The sequence below is a fragment of the Pituophis catenifer genome, unplaced genomic scaffold (genome assembly GCF_029215685.1).
Source record: "Pituophis catenifer annectens isolate HBS135680 unplaced genomic scaffold, rPitCat1.0.hap2 SCAF_7, whole genome shotgun sequence".
NCBI classification, from domain to species: Eukaryota; Metazoa; Chordata; class Lepidosauria; order Squamata; family Colubridae; genus Pituophis; species Pituophis catenifer.
The window spans coordinates 64,778,530-64,792,665 of NW_027256887.1; the positions used below are offsets into that span (position 1 = coordinate 64,778,530).

General features: G+C 39.1%; 1 protein-coding gene across 1 annotated transcript; it reads right to left on the bottom strand.

The window, feature by feature from the left end:
• Window positions 1-736: 736 nt before the first annotated feature.
• On the bottom strand, window positions 737-1,594 carry LOC139319240 (apolipoprotein L3-like). The gene has a single exon (XM_070947009.1). It carries the CDS (start codon window positions 1,592-1,594, stop codon window positions 737-739), a length of 858 nt encoding a protein of 285 aa, XP_070803110.1.
• Window positions 1,595-14,136: the final 12,542 nt, after the last annotated feature.

Genomic DNA, 14,136 nt, shown 5'->3' on the forward strand with positions numbered 1-14,136 from the left:
GGAACACTTTTCAATTTCCCTTGTTACTTTAGTTCAGAACTTAATCACTTACCTATTAATTACCAAATGGGTCTGGAAGTATTCAAAGCTTGAGAAGACAATCCCAGTTTATCCTAATTTGGACCCAAAACTTGCAAATATTTCAGAGGAGTTATACATTTACTTTTTGAGACCAAAGCAATTATAGTCCAAAAACAAGCAGAAATATATGTTAAAATAAAGGTTGAATAATAGTTAAAAATCTGGTAAATTAAAACCATCACCATGATGATCATCATAGGACCTCCATTTGGCTGTTCCCCAAAAAGAGACAGAGAAAGAGGAAAGCTGATCTTTAGCTTTCCACACAAATACAGTATTTTCAATAGTTTACATTTGTGTAAAATATCTAATGGGATTTAACAGAATCCCTCCTAAAATATATTTTATTCTAGATGCAATATGATGAAAGATATGTATGAAAATGCATATTGATTTTCACAAAGAAATTTCTGTTGATATGATTTTATGGGGCAAAACAAGCCTAATCAGGAAACAAAAACAGTAAAATATTAACCTATGGCTACATCTATATGTAAGTCATATACTACTTGCTAAATAAAAGTTTGAAGTGGCCTTTAGATTATTATAAGCAAAACCAAAATGTAGTCCTCATGATTGTCAGCCCCCAAAAGTACTGTAGACTAAGTAAATGCTGTATTTGCTATATATATGAAGTGGTTCTTGGCTCTTAAGTTTACTCCAAGTCTTTCAGTTCATTGTAGAGTTTGCTGAGATTCTGCAGTTCCTCTTCAAGTAAGCTTGCCTTTTTTCTTATCTCTGAAGCCAGTTCTGCTTTGCCTCCCTTCATCAAATGTTTAGCATCCTGGACAAGGCCATAGGCATCAACCAGGAGAAACACTCCAGCTGATACAGTATTTAACATCCTAGCTCCTTTGGTCATTGCAAGGGTAGGTCCACTGAAAGCTTTTTTAATATCTCTTGAGTTCTTAAACCTACTCCAGGAGCTCCTTCCTGCATTAGCTGCTTGCTTTGCTAAAGTCTTCAGGTGTGTTTGAGCAATCTTCCATGCCTTTACATTTGTTTTAATCTTCTTTGCAGCCATTTCCATGTCAGGAACCTGACGAGAAATGTTAGAGACAAGGTGTCTGACATTCTTCCCCATTACTCCATTATTTGGGGTCAGCTCAGTTCTGGAATATATTGTAAGAGGTTGGACTGATTTTCTTAGGCTCTTTTCACATTCATTCATGAGACCTTCAGCTCTCTTCCTTTCTTTTGAATTGATAATATTCTCATATAAAGCTGCAGAAAGGCTGATCATTGTGGCTCCTGCTCCCAAGCCAATCCCAGCGGCTGTTAGGATTAAGCTCCCACCTGCTGTGATAGGAGCCAAGGTCAACCCCAGAATGGTCAAGATGCCAGAAGTGGCACTTGTGGAACAGGAAACAAGGCTGGCAGTGGTGCAGCCCTTGTGGATCCTGTCAATGTGGTTTGTCACTTCCTGAAGGCAACTGAAGCACTTTTCAATCTCTTTTTTCTGGATAGGAAATTCTTTCACAAAATATTCTCTAGCTGTTTCTTCCCAAGGCATCTTTCTTTCTTTTCTGTAAAAAAATTATCAAAGTAATATATTTGGTTTTTTTTAAAAAAAACACATTAAAATATGATATACTTTGCCATGTTTTTCTAAATCAAGACTCATATCCAAGACCTGAGTTAAAAAAATTGAAAGCAAAACAATCTTTTGACTGTATTTCTTTCCCCCCCAAAAAATTAGAAATCTGACTTTTGTGACAGTTTCTCAGTCATTAGAGTGACCAAAACCCAAATCATAAGATGTAGGACATCATTTTCAGAGCATTCCAAAGAACAGGTAAGATTGGTGTTTGTTGTCCTTGCATTTTAATCCAGGGAAATTACCTCAGACAAGCTCTCCAACTCAAATATACTATCTTCAACAAACTAATTTAGTTAGCATTAAATAACTTATACAACACATCTTACTCCTATCGATATTTAACTAATATCTAAGAAAACAGATATTTAAGAAAAAAGACATGAAACTAAAGAGGGAGGAGAGAATGAAAAAGTGGAAGGAGGAATGCAACTGCTGAATAATCACTTTAAATCAGACCTGGAAAAAAACCCCATCAAACACTTTCATCTTGTCTTTCAATTAATTAAACACTAATTTGTATATTTTTGCTAAGTTATGTAATGAAGGGTTGTCTGAAACAGATGTATTTTTAAAAATCAGAATTGTGCTTTTTGATATTAAATTTTGAGGGAACTTCCTATTGAAATAATGTTTGGTCTATAATAAAGTTAATTAGTTTGTAGCCCAGCCCAAGCAATTATGAAAACTGTATATATGGCCTGGACTACAGAGGCTGCTAAAGGCCCACCTTCCATAAAGTGATCATTGGAGATGATGAGGTATTTCAAAGATACTACAAACTGGGATGGTTAACAGTGCACTATGGAATATACATAAAGGATTGTATTCTGGAGGAATCCTTATCATTGAGAAATTGCAGTTAGTTCACAGGACGTCTTTAAAGCCCTACATGGCTTGGAACTGGTTTATTGGAAGGTTTGCCATTTTCCAAGGGTTTTTACCCAACCAATCCAATCTAGCAGAATGGGCCTGCTGCAGATCCTGTCAGCTGGTGGGGACTAGATTCCGCAGTGAATCCTGCTCTATAGAAAATTCTCTTTTTGGAGGTCAGAAGCTGTTAGCTTTTTGTAAGACCCTAAAAACCTGGCTAGGTTCCCAGAGTAGTTCCTGGAGTGCTGAATAAGTCAAGGATCCCATTTCCTGGTTATATTGCTAACTGGCCAACTATCTTGGCTGCTATGTATATTTATTTGGGATGTTTTTATTGTCTTAAATGTTTGTGTCTTAATTGTAGTATATTTTTTTAAATTACTGAATTGTAAGCCTCCCAGAGTCATTGATTGAGATGAGCAGCTATACAAATTTAATGAATAAAGAAATAAGTCAAAATTCAAAGCTATATACAGGGAAATTAATCAGCTGATATTGAGATTCTAAGTAGGGTATCCTCTAAAATCTGCTTTAAAATCTTTAAATTAAACCTTGATTATAATCACCTGTGTCTTCTTAATCTCTTCAATCATTGATTTTCCAAAATTCTGTGAACTAAATGGCTCTTGCCAGGTTGGGCAAGTTTAATCTTTTGGATTGGGGTGTCTGCAGGCTGGATGGTCATGCACTGACCACGCCTACCCCCAGTTTAGCAAAGGGGGAGAAAGTTGTGATACGTCACGTGATGACAATGTGTTGTCGCAAGTTTGACACCCCTGTTTTCGATAGATCCCTTTTCATACATTCTTGCATACATTTTAATCCACATGTCAGTAGACTGTATTAGAAAATGGACTAATACATTACACTAATCTACCCATTACACTTATGTATTGATGCAAGTAGTTTTCCTTCTCACAAATGAAGGTGAATTATAGGTGTCCCAGGATAATGTTGCAGGATCCAGTCTGGGTGCTGTTCAGAACACTCTGCTAGAGAGAAGTTCCCTAAAGATGGGCTTCAGCATAATTCCAAAAGTTCAGAAGACAAAATCTCTGCTCCTGATGACTGACCCAGACTGAATCCTGCAGCTTTCCTTCTTTCCAACATTTTATTTATTAAAGTTGACGCTTATAAGAAATAGGTGACTTTTTTTTTAAACCTCTGAAGTTAAGTATCTTACTATTTGTTTGACTAACCAATTGAAATTCCTGTTGCAGAATGTCAGTCTCTCTCTTTGCCTGCAGAACAAACTGGAAGATTTGAGGCATGCTTTTTTTTTAAAATCATAACAGTCATTTACATGCAGCCATTATCTGTTTACCGCTTAAACCTTCCCTTTGGCGGTTCTTTAATGTACATTTTCTATTAGTGGAAATTAATGGCTGTGCTCCAGGGGAAAAACAGCTAATTTGGGGGCAGTCAAAATTAAGATGCAGAGCAAATGGATAGTAAATGTTATATATTCACTTGGAACAGTGCCAAATTGAAGTGCCTGCATAGAACTCTGGCTAGCTCTTGTAAACTTTCTACAACTTTGTAGTTTGAATTGTTAAAGCTGCTATGTCATGAACAGATGTGTTTGTTTTAAAGTGTCACATTCATGATTTGCCACGTATGTACAACATCCATAGCATTTCTTCTGAGCCATTTTCAGAGAATACACAGCTGTTCTCTTTTATGTATATGTTTGAAAAGAATGATTGTCAGCTGTTTTGTTTGATTATTAAAATGAGATGTGTTCCTGCTGCTCTATTAAAGGTAATCATTCTAAATGCAATAGCAATAATTATATGTTTTATTTCCCCTCTCCTTGCCTCCTTCCACCCCACCCCCCTTTAAGACCACTGAGAACAGTACATCCATAATGCATATTTTTTTAAAAGACTCCTATGGCAGTGATTGTTGCTGAATTGGTTGGTGTGACTCAACTTCTCTTTCTTGCTAAGACTGTTAACATTCATCCACCCTCCCTCTATAGCTTCTGTTCCTTGAAAAAAGTATGATAGAGGAAAAAATGGTGGCGTTTGGAATCTCTCAGGCAGATCCATGAGTAAACAGTCTGCATTCAGGAATATAATAAGGAAGGACATGCTGGCAAAATTGTTATATTCACTAAACCCCCACTAATAGCATTTAAAAGAGAAGTTAAAGCCACATAGCTGATTTTAGTTGGGGGAAAAAAAACATAAGAAAATACTTGCTGCTGCTATAGCAAAATATGGTTTTCCTTTATTTTTTTTCCCCTCTTGGAATGGAGGTCAACAAGGATCAAATTTATTTTTAAATAACATTTAGAGAGCAGTAGCATCTTTCTCCTGATTGCTATTTTTTCTGTTTTGCATATAACATGCATATATTCTTAGTTGATCAGAAATTAATTCTATAATCCTTTCTGGTTAACAATATAATAGGTCAAAGTACATACAGTATGAGAAGGTAATAAACACAAAATGTGATATAGGTTCTGGGTACTACCAAGAAGTATGGCCTTCCTCCAAAACCCACATGAAGAGGTTTTGCTGATTACATTTTTGAGGCCTTTGGACCAAACTGAAAGGGAGGAGAGGGAAAGAAAGTAACTGAATATTGTCTTCTGGGCACTCAAACATTCAAAGAAACACTGTACATGCAGGAAAACAGATGATGAAGCTGAGCATTTGTCTTTGGCTACAACCCTCAAATATATAGAAACTGAAATAGAGCCTTGATAGTATAGTGGTTTAGTGCACCCTGTCATTAACACAGCTGCCTGCAATTTCTGCTGGTTCGAATCTCTCCAAGGCTCAAGGTTGACTCAGCCTTCCATCCTTTCTAAGGTAGGTGAAATGAGGACCCAGTTTGTGGGGGCAATAAGCTGACTTTGTATAAAATATACAAAAGAATGAAGGCTATTGCTTAACGCATTGTAAGCCGCCCTGAGTCTCCGGAGAAGGGCGGCATATAAATAAAATTTAAATAAATAAATAAATAAATAATTTTGAGCCACTTATCCAAACCCAGAAATATGCTTTAGATAAATATGCTGTAGGACTTGCAGAGGTGACTTAAAGGGAAGTTAGACGATCTGAAGATGTCTTATATTTGAAGGGTAGTCTATTTCAAGATAAAGTTCTCTGACTCCCTTGAATGGGTCCCAGAAATTGCCCATCAGCAGTGAAGACTATACAGCAGATTAAGCAGGCAATAAACAGATTAAGCAGGGGAACAAATTTGGTATATATTAATTTTATAACCTTATTTATTTTTTAAATGTTTTATGCTCTTCATTTAATTCAATATCATAAGCCACCTAGAGTTGCCTTTGGCAAGATAGGCAGCATACAAGTTTCATAAATAACTAAATATATAGTATGGCAATGGCATAAGATATTGAAGCTCATTATTAGTTTCAGAGGTTTTTTTAAAATTTGTAAGTTGGTAGATAATACTGTTTCTGCACATTGAAACTAAGTTTGCAAGTTGTCAAGGAACAATGGAGTCCATTTTCCTAGGAAACTTGCTTAGAGAATAAATATATACGTACAATAAATCCTTCCTTTTCTTCATTTCAGTGGATGGGATCCATTATACTTATAATATTTGAAAGAAACAGCAAATGACACACTTTGCCCCACACCTTTATGGCAAATTTTAAAACAACTAGTTTAATTGAGTCTAATTAGTTCTAAAATTGCAGACAAATAAATTAAAAAAGCTCTTATGGAGAAAAATCTGAAAGTTATTTGAATTGTTGTGGTGATTGAATCAATAACTAGAATGAGAGAAATTGAGATCATTTGTAGAGTGCCCTGTGTCCTCTATAATGCCTGAATGATACCTCCAAGAATTCCTTGGCTGATTGGATTAGGATTCCTTGGCTGATTTAGGATTGTAAAATCTAGTAAAACTTCTGCAGGGTATCAGATTGGAGAAGGCATCCCAATAAAATGGGATACAAAAATTGTTACACACCTAATTATAATGGTCTACACAATTTCAATACTAGATTGAAAGATGGATATACACCAGGGGTGAAATGCTCCCGGTTCGAACTGGATCGCCCGATCCGGTAGCGATGGTGGCGGGTGGTTCGGAGAACCGGTAGCAAAAATCCCTGCGCCCCCCCCCATGCACAGCTGAGCCGCACGATCATCAGAGGCTTTTTTTTTTTACTTTTAAAAGCATTTTTTCTACAACCTCTTCCAAAGAAAAAATGCTTTTAAAAGTAAAAAAAAAAGCCTCTGATGATCGCGCAGCTCAGCTGGGATCATCAGAGGCTTTTCAAAGCATTTTTTTCTGCAACCTCTTGGCCGAAGAGGTGGTAAAAAAAATGCTTTGAAAAGTCTCTGGCGATCCGAGCTGAGTTGCCTGATCGGCAGAAAGGTATTTTTTAAAATGCCTCTCTGACGATCCCAGCTGAGTTGCTTGATCAGCAGAGGCTTTTCAAAGCATTAAAAAAAATGCTTTGAAAAGTTAAAAAAAAAAAGTTGGCCATGCCCACCTAGTCACATTAACCCCCCCACCAAGCCACGCCCACAGAACCGGTAGTAACAAATTTTACATTTCACCCCTGATATACACATGATATACACCTAATATGTAACAGCAAATCCTGTGAAATAGTGTGAAAAGTAAACTCTGCCTCCGTTTCATTCTCTTTCCAATAATGGCTACTTGACCTAAAGAAGCTATTGTTTAGCGCGATAAATGTAGGCAAGACTGCTTCTTAAATTACATGCTGGAAATCTCCTCTCCATTTCATGGCTGGGAATAGTCAGAGTTTATCTCCTTGTGTAGTTATTTCGATTAAATGTAGTTATTTCTATTAAATGTAGTTATTTCTGTTCTATCAGTGATGGCCCACGATTAACACCTTGAACAATAGCAAGAAGAATGATTATTTAAGAAGTCTTATCTTGGTTACCTTGCAAATTCAATTGTATTTTGTAGACCTAGCTGCTGTTGAGAGTTTGGTTTGTCCACCATAATCTCTGTGATTCCCAGTATGCCATCGTTCTCTAATTCTAAATCGGGACAAAACAAACATCTTGTTATACATCTTGTTGTCTTAATTCTTGATAAGAGGATACAAAGATTAACAATAATGCTTTGAGTTTGCAGTGTTTTAAACTTGGCTCAGCCATGAATTCTCAAGATAGGTGCAGGGATATGAATCAACAATTACAAGTGTGTCACTGAACATGGCAAAAACATTTCCATCACCATGATTAATCCACCCACATGAAATAACTGGGATAAAAACATACAGATCCTTGCTTTTAGGTAGTCTTAGCTAAAGAAACAAAAATCTACAACAGTTAATATGACGGCCATTATATTGTTGAACCAGTGGTGGGTTGCCCCCGGTTTGAACCGGTTCTATAGAACCGGTAGTAAAACCGGTGGGAGGCTCCGCCCACTGACCCTGATGTCATCAGAAGCCTCTGCACATGTTTGTTTGTTTATGTTTTATTAAATTTGTATACCGCCCTACTCCCGAAGGACTCAGGGCAGTGAACAGGCACAGGATAAAATACAGAAATACAAAAGTTAGAAACAATTTAAAACCAAATTAAATAATTTAGCTCACGACAATTTAAAATCCCAATAATTTAAAACAAATGAAAATTTCAGTTTAAAAATTTAAAAGAAAGGGGAGAAAAATTAGGCCAGACCGGCTTGCTGAAATAAGAGGGTTTTAAGAGCACGGCGGAAAGTGCGCAGATCCAGGATCCTCCGTATCTCCGGGGGGAGCTCGTTCCAGATAGTGGGTGCCCCCACAGAGAAGGCCCTCCCCCTGGGGGCCGCCAGCCGACACTGCTTGGCCAACGGCACCTGGAGGAGCCCCTCTCTATGAAAGCGTACCAGCCGGTGGGAGGCTGTTTGTGGTAGTAGGCGGTCCCGTAAGTAACCAGGTCCTAAGCCATGGAGCGCTCTAAAGGTGGTAACCAAAACCTTGAAGCGCACATGGAAGACCACCGGGAGCCAGAGCAGCTCGTGCAGGAGAGGTGTCACACGGGAGCACCATGTTGCTCCCATAACCACCCACGCAGCCACGCTCTGCGCCAGTTGGAGCCTCCGGGTACTCCTCAAGGGGAGCCCCATGTAGAGAGCATTACAATAGTCCAGACGGGAGGTGAGAGCATGAGTGACTGTGTGTAGGAAGTCCCGATCCAGAAAGGGATGCAACTGGCGAATCAGGCGAACCTGATGAAAAATCCTCCCGGTCACGGCCGTCAAGTGCTCTTCTAAAGACTGCCGTGAATCCAGGAGGACGCTCAAGTTGCGAGCCCTCTCTGTGGGGGCCAGCGATTCGCCCCCAATAGTCAGCGATGGCGTCAACTGACTATATCGGGACATCGGAAACCACAGCCACTTGGTCTTGAATGGGTTGAGCCTGAGCCTGTTCCTCCCCATCCAGATCCGCACGGCCTCCAGACACCGGGACATCACTTCAAGGGCATCGTTGGGGTGGAGATGTACAACTGAATATCATCAGCGTACTGATGGTATTTCACCCTGAAACCACGGATGATCTCGCCCAGTGGCTTTACATAAATGTTGAACAGAAGGGGCGAGAGGACCGATCCTTGTGGCACCCCACATATGAGGGGCCTCGGGGTCGACCTCTGCCCCCCTGCCAACACAGACTGCAACTGGTCGGAGAGAAAGGAGGAGAACCACCATAGTACAGTGCCCCCCACCTCTAACTCTTCCAGCCGGTGCAGCATGATACCATGGTCGATGGAATCAAAAGCCACTGAGAGATCTAATAGGACCAGGACAGAGGAGCAACCCCTGTCCCGAGCCCTCCAGAGATCATCGACCAATGCGACCAATGCCGTTTCCATGCTGTACTCAGGCCTGAAGCCCGACTGGAACGGATCCAGATACGTCGTTTCATCCAGGTACTGGGGGAGCTGTCGCGCAACCACACTCTCAACAACCTTCGCCACAAAACGAAGGTTGGAGACCGGACGATAATTAGCCAACACTGCTGGGTCCAGGGAAGGCTTCTTGAGGAGAGGCCTCACCACCGCCTCTTTCAAGGTGGCAGGGAAGTCACCCTCACCCAACAAAGCATTTATAATCCCCTGGAGCCAGCCTCGCGTCACCTCCCGGGAAGCCAGCACTAACCAGGAGGGGCACGGGTCCAATAAACAAGTGGTCGCATTCAGTCTACCCAGAATCCTGTCCACGTCTTCAGGGGTCACAGGATCAAACTCATCCCAGATAACATTCTCAAGACCTGCCCCAGTCCCCCTGAGACTACCCAGTCGGAGTCCAAATCTTCCCGGATCTGAATGATTTTGTCATGCAGATACTGAACAAAATCCTCGGCTCTACCCTCCAAGGGGTCCTCCTGTGCAGAAGCAAGGCGCATGCACAAGTAAAGTGAGCGCGCGCACGCGATCCCATTGTGAACCAGTAATAAAGGTAAGTAGAACCCAACCCTGTGTTGAACATGTAGTTTGGAAAGTGGCAAATAGAAACATCTGGACAAATGAATGGAGGAGAAATGGAAAAGGAAAAATTGACTGGACCTTGAAAGAGAGTTGGGGGGGGAGGGACAAAGAGGAAAGAATGTGTTACTTTGAAGCTAGAAGTTAGAAAACTAAGTGAAGGAAAACTAAAAGAAGGACTTTTAGAAGAATTAAAAGACTGTGACAGAGTTGGACAATAATGCGTAGTAAGAAGGTTGGATAGAAGAAAAAGGCAGTTAAGAAGAAATGACCGAAAGATTGTTGAAAGGACCTGTTGAGTCTGTAATTGCTAGCCTATTAGCTAACCTTGTTAATAGGATCTTCTCCTTCATAGTTTGGTGTTGAAATTAACAAGTCTTGGCTGGATGAGGATAAACGGGTTCTTTAATATAAAATTTGCAATGGCAGGGAAAGGGAGGTGGCACTGATATTCTGCGAGGATCTGTTGGTAACTAGATGATGTTTGTAAATAACCAGATGGGATGACTTGTTTGTGAAGTTGGGCACTAGTGAAAAATTGGGAAGTTTGCTGGTGTGTGTCCCCTCTGTTGCACAGATAAATTTCTCCCAGAATTCTTATCAATGGGCTAATGATGAACTGCCCAGATTTGTGTGTTCGGGGATATCAGTGTTAATTTGGCCTTACTGTTTCATAATTATTAAATTGTGACTGACAAAGAATGATTTGCATTTATATTTTGATGGATGCTTATAAAGAAGCTATTTTTATCATTTTAAGAGTTAGCTCTTGAAACATGTTTGGTTTTAGTTTGGACTAAGGAATGTATACACTATATTTCTTTTCCATCTGTTTAGTTTGGCATATATCCCTCTGTTTGCCTTCTACAGAATGTCAGAAAAAACCTGATATTTTCTCCAACTCTTAGTCAGTAGCTGAAATTAAATAGGTGATATCATACATTCAACAATGGATTTTCCCATTTAAATCAAATGGGGAGACAAATTCCTTGTGTCAAATCACACTTGGCTAATAATTCTATTCTATTCTGTTCTGTTCTGTACTATTCAGTTCAGTTCAGTTCAGTTCCATTCTGTTCCATTCCATTCCATGCATTTCGTAAAATTATGACTCTAAAAGCTCACCTGCATAAATCTGATTTTCTTCTGAGGCCATTGTCAACAGCACCGTCTTGAAAATTCTTCTCAAATTCTTCTAACATTTGATCACTGGAAAAGAAATGGAATGCAGAAAATTGCAGTGCAGTAAAAGCCTTATTGGTTAAATTGTCATGAATTTAATGGTTACCACTTTTTAATCATCATGACCATTTTCTGCAAGAGGGAAGCTTGCACAAATGTAATTATATTGCATTATCTCTTACATATATGTTTTACAATAGCAGCAACAGTTTATGTTTAGCCATATCATAATACAAAAAATTGAATAAAAGTATCCATGACAAATATCTAAAAATACTAAACTCGGATATGCTTTTTAGTCTTAGATTTAGCCCAATCAGATCTACTTATGTGGTCCTCAATTGCTCTGTTTCATTCAAAAAGAAGGACAATTTAAAAGTAATATTTGTGCCCTTACTAGACATAAAATATATTGTTTTAACATGGGTTTCAGTGAGCCATTTTTGTTCAAGATATATATATACACAAATGGCACTTAAATATGTGCTATATTTTCAATCTCTGGTACAATTTTTAGATAAATAATATCCCACCAATAATTATATCCCCTAATTTTTGCGTGTCTATTAAATAGATATATTCTCAATCCGTTCTAATGGCAGCAGCTGTTATCTGTGCCCAGTGTACTCAAGTGACACGATTGACATGTTTAAACCCCATACTTTATCCCCCTATAAAGGTACGAATGTAACTTTAGCTTTGTACATCTCGATAATAGATGACAATGATTTACTAATTTTAATAGTGAGTTTCATAAGTACCATTGCTCTAAGTGAGCTCCTACCCTGATGACCCAGCCTCAGAAAAGGTTACCTCCAATTAAGGAAAGATATTAACTTACACTATTGGTGTACATGGTGGCATCCATGTCTGCTATGTCTTTTTCCAAAAATGTTTAGAGTTTTTGACTTAGACTTATTCATCATCAGAGAATTATCATGACAATAGAGCCAAATCTACTTATTAATCAGTGCAGCCAATTTGCAAATGTTCTTGACTTCAGTGTTAAGTTCAGGCAATAGAATATGTATAGCAGTCCTAATAACTACTGGATAATTAATACAAATAGATGTCACAACAGACAATAGCCAAAGATACCCATGTCACGGGCAAGTAATGATGGAGGGAAAAAAGTAGCCTAATAAGGGTAAGTCTGCCTGAATGATGCAGAGAGAACGAGACCATATTGCAGAACTGTCATTTTTTTATCAGGAGTCTCATGTCAAATTTCACATCTAGCCTCACCTTCTATTGAATGGGGCATTTCTAAGCAAGAGCTGGATAAATGTTTGTTGCCTTCAAGAGGAGATTTGGAATATCTCCAAAGCAAGCAGCAATGTTCCTGCAATCCGTTTGGAGTATACTTATTCACTTCTCTTTTGGGACTCAAATATTGACATGGTGACATTCATGACAGTTTAGAAACAATGGTGTATTAAAAGATCTTTAAGAAATACTATTTGACTGACATAAGAACAAAGTAGACAAAACAGAACAGAAGCTAAAGTACCCTGGAACTTTAGAATTCCAACAGATAAGCACTTGTCACATAACATTCTGGACTTTACAACTGTCTATAACAGTGTGGGAGAACCTTTTCAGCACTGAGTGCCGAAACGGGTGGGTGCGTGCGGGCGCGTGCCAGAAACCAGAATAGCAGCCACCCAGTGCACATGTGCGTGCAGGGTGGCTGCTCTTCCAGTTTCTGACACATGCATGCACACCGGTCACCTGGTCTTCCGGTTTCTGCCACACATGCACATGTAAAGACCAGCTGGCTGGTGCGCATGTGCATGCTGGAAACCAGAAGAGCAACCGCCCGGTACGCACATGCGCGCTGAGTGGCTGCTCTTCCGGTTTCTGATGCTCCTGCATACGTAAAGACCAGCTGGCTAGTGTGCCAGAACCCAGAAAAGCAATGGGTTTTCAGAGAGATGGCTCTGTGTGCCACTTCCGGCACGCATGCCATTGGTTCGCCATCACGGGTCTATAAGAAAGTTCAAAAAGTTTGGATGGTGGATGTGGCAGTGCTTGGAGACAGCAGAATAGAAGAGAAAGAACTGGATAAAAATCACAAAATAAAAAGACCTGCAGATAAAAATAGAATGGCTGTGGCAAAAAGAGAACAAGGGGCGTACCAATAATAATAGGCACTTTGAATGCAATCCCAAAACAACTGGAGCACCACTTGAATACCATCTGCATTGACAAAATCAACTGCCAAAGGCAGCTTTACCTGGAACAGCTTACATCCTGTGATGATACCTGTAACACCATCAAAAAACATCTGTCTATTCCAGGTCCATAAAATTGCCAAATCCAACTTAAACATCTGGCTGACTCTATTTCATTGAAGGTACTTAAATGGGGAAAATTTGTTATAAGAAATAAATTTGTGTACTTGCAAAAAATTGATATTTTAAGGTCCCTTCCGACTCACTATTTTAAGATTATAAATGCATGATATTTTTTGTTGAGAGATTCTGTATATTTTTTGTTTTGTTTTGTTTTCAGTCTAAGATCAAGACTATTAAATGACTATAATGTTTACTAGGGCTTTACAGGCTACTCAAACTCTTACACACTTATATTGTCCCCCATTTCTCTGTTCCTTACGGTAGGTTAACAATCCGGAATACATTTATTTATGAGTCAGCCCTGCAGAGCTTGTAAAAAATTACTTCTCAATAGAAAAGAATTACATGATTATTTCCCTTGTTTTAATTTTTTAAATCTAAACCCCCTCCCTTTACTCAGAGTCAGAACCCTGATAATTTTGGGCACTGTTTTCTTATTTTATATTTAGAAAATAAAAATAAACTCCATATTTCTTTATTGACATCTAGTTTGTCAAAATGAAAAGGATCAATCAAAATTTGAATGCTTACCTTTCTAACGTGCCTAGATGGTGACCCTCTAAAATGCATTGAGAAGCTTTTCTGGGAGTGGCTGGAATTT

Bases quoted from the DNA above. Each gene is read 5' to 3' on its own strand.
- LOC139319240 (XM_070947009.1), bottom strand. From the start codon at position 1,594: ATGCCTTGGGAAGAAACAGCTAGAGAATATTTTGTGAAAGAATTTCCT.